This window comes from Gigantopelta aegis, chromosome 10 (assembly GCF_016097555.1).
Source record: "Gigantopelta aegis isolate Gae_Host chromosome 10, Gae_host_genome, whole genome shotgun sequence".
Taxonomy (NCBI): domain Eukaryota; kingdom Metazoa; phylum Mollusca; class Gastropoda; order Neomphalida; family Peltospiridae; genus Gigantopelta; species Gigantopelta aegis.
In genome coordinates this window covers 53,389,739-53,395,350 of record NC_054708.1, presented here as the reverse complement: position 1 = coordinate 53,395,350, position 5,612 = coordinate 53,389,739, and the positions used below count along the sequence as shown (strand labels likewise).

Genomic DNA, 5,612 nt, shown 5'->3' with positions numbered 1-5,612 from the left:
GAACTAACATAATGCAAAAGGCATAAAATCGTGATTCAGGTCATTGCTCATCTTTTAGATAAACTTACTTTTGTTAAATGGATATTCCTGAGTTTGCTGCACTTTTTAAGATGTTATCGACTAACAAAGACTTTTTAACGATTGTAATTACATATCAAATATATTTTTCTGCATAAAATATTAGTGGCCGTATATTAAACGTGTTTCTTATTGTTCTACTATTTGTACTAGGTTAAATTTCATTTTATTTCCAAAAATATAATTTTTTCGTACGTACGAAATTATTTGAAGACAAAATCCAGTTTGGGCTTCTTACAAATATTAAGACGACAAGAAACACATTGAATATACAGACAATGATATTCTATACTAAAAAATATATTTAATATGTAAGTTTAATCGTAGAAATATTTTATTAGTCGGAAACATCTTACAATGCAAACTCAAGAATGTCCCTTTAAGAATGTTAAAAGGTATTTGTCACTATAGCCACATTTAGGCTATTTAATATACTATTCTAATTCCCTCTGCATATAACCCGAAATTTGATTGGCTAATCAAATCCATTTTCGACAATTCAATTCAATTCAATTCATTGGCCAATACCGTTTTGAAACAATTCTAAATGGTATCTAGCGGCCACTCATGAAGTAAATAAGACAAAAGATATCTATTCAAAATGTGTTTCTGAACGTTTTTCAAAAGTTTTAAAATATATATTGTTATGTTATATACTAGACAGAAACGGCAGGTGTCATATTGGTATCAGAAACGGAAAAGAGACACAGAACATTACTCGTAGATTGTCCAATAGCGACCTAACGGAAAATGATCACTATTGAGTGGGCATGTGTCCTACAATGCGACATATTCATAAACGTATATTCCAGAATACCAAATAACAATTTGTTTGCGAACTAAGCTTACAAAAAAAAATATGATAAAATAATTACTAGTATGTTGAAAAAGTGAATTAATTTCCATCAAAAATAAAACTGAACAAAACAACTTATTTTCCAAAAAGACTGCACTGAATGTAGAACTTACAATAGAGATTTCAATTTACAAATTTTAATTTACAAAATGTTTTATATAGTGGTTTTGAGCACGGTATTTTAATAAACATTTCTTATTAAACCGAAAAAGTAATAAAATAATTCGTTCGTTCAATTAATCAGTTACTGAATACATAATTTTAGAATCCGCTTAGATCTAGTTGCTTACATTTATATTTGTAAAGAATATATGTTCATCAGATATGCAAAACCAGATCATACTTATGTGTGCCATATTTCGCTACAATTACATTTATTTGCGATAAAAAAAAACCCTACAATTTATTCGATTCCGCACATATTTACATAAGTCCATAATAAACATTGTAATATGATTCCATTGGACGTCAAATTGGTTTCCCCTAGAATCTCTGGCTAAAACTTCACAGTACAGAGAGAAATCTATTCAATGTTTTCTGGCTAAATTCGAATGCTTTCCTCCACTCTATTAGATATTTGGACATTTTTCCTTTTAGTTTTGGATAGACACTTAAAATTATGCCGTCACGTGTTTAACCCGTCAGCCATCCTCCAAAGATTTTCCAATAAAATTAAGGCTCTTTGGGGTGGGGTGTTTGGGGGGTTCTACTAGTAAATGAAATTATTTGTTGGGTATGTAATCGAAATTAATATTTAAAAAAAATAAAATAAAATAATAATACAGTTTGTTTTCAGGAAACCGTCATTATGCAATTTTGATAACGCCTCTTTAATTTAGTAAATTAAATCAGGGAATGAATTGATTATTGACATTTAAATCTGCTAATTCAATCATCTGTTATACATTCTTCCTTACAATCAGTATTTCAAATACCATTAACCTCAATACTATCGGGAATGGTATTTCTCTTTTATTGTTATCAAATCTGTTTGGACACGAATGGTAATGTCAATCTAGTAATGAAACTACGTCAAAAAGACAATGTTCAGTTCACTCCCCATAAACCAGATTGACTCATAGTATTAAATTCTGTTAGTATTAAATGATATTGATGTAAATCAGCGGACAATGCGTATTAAACAAATCTATATATCAGATTTAAAACTTTTCGTTAATAATAACAACAATTTTATTATTAGCAACAGGAACATAATCATCATTATAATTAAATAATTTTAAAATAAGTTATGTTTTTATTTTATTTTTCAGGATGAGTTCTTTTAGCGTCGCGTTGTTAATATGTGCGGTTGTTGCTGTTCCACGCAGTCATGAAAGCGATACTGTTCGGGAAGCTATAGAAGAAAGACTGACAACGTCAATCCCTGCCTTCGACTCTACAGCCAGTAACGCTGCCTCTACGGCTAATGAATTTGCTTCTACGACTACTGGATGTGCTTCTACAGCAACTGACTTTGCCCCTACAACCAGTGAATCTTCCTCTGCCGTCATGAATCTAACAACAGGGTCAACGCACGTGGTAAGCCGTTCTGAAAATCCCGAGGTCACAACATTTGAAATGTCCTCGTATAGAGGAGATAGCTGCATCTCTAAAATGGACGATCACGTTGACCGAATAAATCTTGACCCGCACGACTATCTTGGTAAAATCGTCATCCCGATAACTTTTATCGTCGGTTTGACTGGTAATGCTGCCACGATGTTTGCGTTGCAGGGTCATCCGTTCAACAAGATACCTTCTCGCTATATTCTGTCTTCTCTCACTGTCTCAGACTCTTTGGCTTTGGTAGTGAGCAGCCTTGGTAAGAAGACTGTCAAAGATGTTATAGGAGAAGACGCTGGCGCCTACGACAGAAATAGCTGTAAAATCTTTATCTTTGTTTCGCATTTTGCCAAAATACTTTCATCTTGGTTCGTGGTTCTAGTTTGTTGTGAGCGCTTTGTGGCGATATGTCTGCCTCTACATGCAAAACAGATCTGTACAAAATCTAACGCTCTAGTAGGAATCGTCATTGTTGTGATCATTGCTGCCACCTTTAGTGGCATTTGGACTTTGTCAACCGAAAAGGTAGATTCCAGATGTAACCCTAGCTACTGGACACCAGAGACGGAAGTCCGAGGAAAAGTGATGATCTATATTGGGTCGACTCTAATTGGATTACTTCCCATGACCATCATGCTCATTTTAACCCCTGTCATGTGCATCGTTTTGCACCGAAACCGTCACTTCCGGAAACGAATCGCCACTACTCACAATCCGGAAGTGACGAGGATATCGGCCATGTTGCTCTCGGTTTGCATATCTTACATCGTTCTCCTACTACCTTTAATAATATCACACAACCTGGCTTTTATTCGAGGAGAAAACCTATACACCAGCCAGCATCTGCCGCTCGTAATCTTGGCCAAAGTGGGAAACACCTTGTCGGCCATTAACTTCTCTTGTAATTTCTTTCTGTATGTCGCCTGCAATGCGGCATTCAGACGTCGCATGCTCCGTGCCTGCATTTGCCCTCAAAGAAGAGAGACGCGGTCACCCGAACCGATCCCAACTCGGTCAACAGTAACGAATTCGTTGTCAGATATCTCTATATTTGAATCAACCAGTGCACCAAATCGAATAATTCCTATTGCCAATAACGTTAACGTTTACTAATAAAATTGATATAGCCTGATCAGTTTTGTCAACGCGCTCAGACAGTACACCCATAAAAACTGTGGCACTTCACATTTAAGTCACCTGCAAGAAAAACAAGCATTATGAGACTACTGCTAAAGCAATGCATGTCCCCTACCGAACCCAACAATTTTTTGTGTCTCCTAAATTTAAGAGACACATCTTTGTGAAAAGTGGGTAAATCACCATGAAAGATAAAAATACATGATAGAGAAATATACCAAATTTTAGCTCAATATCTCAAGACCTGAAAAAATGTCCAGAAAACAGATGTTCACATCTCCAAAGTTGAAGGGCCATAATTTCGTCAAAAATGGGAAATTTGCAATGAAAATTAAACTTGATCTGTAACAGTATATTATAAAGCTATACACAAAATGTCAGCTCAATACCTCAAGACCTTCTGGAAAAAAAAGTCCAGAAAACTAATTTTCACATCTCCTAAGTTAAAGAGCCACAATTCTGCCAAAAATGGGTAATTTGCAATGAAAGTCAAACTGAATCTGTAACAGAACATTATAAAGCTATACACAAAATGTCAGCTCAATACCTCAAGACCTTCTGGGACAAAAGTTCGGTAAACTAATTTTAACATCTCCTAGGTTCAAGGGCCATAACTCCGCCAAAAATAGGTAAATCGCCATAGAAATTAAACTTGATCTGTAACAGTATATTAGCAATACAGAAAATTTAAGGTGAATATCTCAAGACCATCTAAAAACAACATCCGGAAAACTATATGTGGACGGACGGACGGACGGACGGACAGACAGACAGACAGAAGAACGGATATGAAACTTATAGTCCTTTCCGGTTGAACCGGTAGGGGACTAATAAGGGTCAATCCTCGGTTTTTTTTTTTTTTTTTTTGCACTGGTTTCATACTGCATACAATCTATATAACAAATAAAAGTGTATTTATTTACTGACCATGAATAGACGTATTTGTACAAATACTCAATGTCACATATTACTACCAATCACAGCTGTAGCCGTTTTTACTCAGTAAATTTATATTCCACGGTGCACAGCAAACTTTGACACGGAACTTTCTTCTTTGCACCGTATAACTTGTGCTATACGAGCAGTTTACCTATACTCAAATACACGTTTACAAATACGTTCCTGAGACAGTTTTAAGCTTCATTTATACACTTATTTATTAGTCTCCTACCGGTCCAACTGGAGGGGACTATAGGTTTCATCTTCGTCCTTCTGTCCTTCTGTCTGTCCGTCTGTCCGTCATATAGTTTTCCGGATGTTTTTTTTTTTTTTTTTTTTTTTTTTTAGAATGCCGTGATATAGTGAACTGAAATTTTGTGTATAGTTTTATTATGTTTTATTACAGATCAAGTTGACTTTCATGGCGATGTACCCATTTTTGACGGAGTTATGGCCCTTGAACTTAGGAGATAATAATGCAAATTTGTTTTCCGGATTTTTTTTTACCTGAATTTTGTGTATAGCTTTATCATGTACTGTTACAGATCACGTTTGACTGTCATGGCGGTTTAACCATTTTTGTCGGAGTTATGGCCCTTAAATAAAAGATTCTTAGGTTCGATAGGGGACAAGTATTGTTTTGACAGTACTCTCAGAATGCTTGTTGTATACGATGCCATTTAAATTAAATTCCAGCAATGTCTCCCGCCATCGTATATCTGTTATAGTCACTCCATATCGTTATGTGTCTTGTTCTTCACGTGGCGAAGTATTTTGTTGTGTTAATTCGTATTGGTGTTCAAACAGCCTGAATGTAATGTGAGATCTATAATTTGTTGAAAATATATCCTGTCAGTAAAATAAAATTATCAGATGTTTGGATGCATATACATCCATCCATCCATCCATCCATCCATCCATTGGGAATTCTGAAGCAGTTTTTGTATCTGAACATATCTCCACGTGCAGCTCTTTTGGTGTGTCCATGGCAGACATGCTTAAATCGTTTTGTGAATGTAACCACTCGTCAAATGATTTT

General features: G+C 35.2%; 1 protein-coding gene across 1 annotated transcript; it reads left to right on the top strand.

Annotated features, from left to right (window-relative positions):
• Nucleotides 1-2,206: 2,206 nt before the first annotated feature.
• On the top strand, nucleotides 2,207-3,610 carry LOC121383687 (FMRFamide receptor-like). Its single transcript, XM_041513781.1, has one exon. The coding sequence runs from the start codon at nucleotides 2,207-2,209 to the stop codon at nucleotides 3,608-3,610; it is 1,404 nt and encodes a 467-aa protein (XP_041369715.1).
• The last annotated feature ends 2,002 nt before the right edge of the window (nucleotides 3,611-5,612 follow it).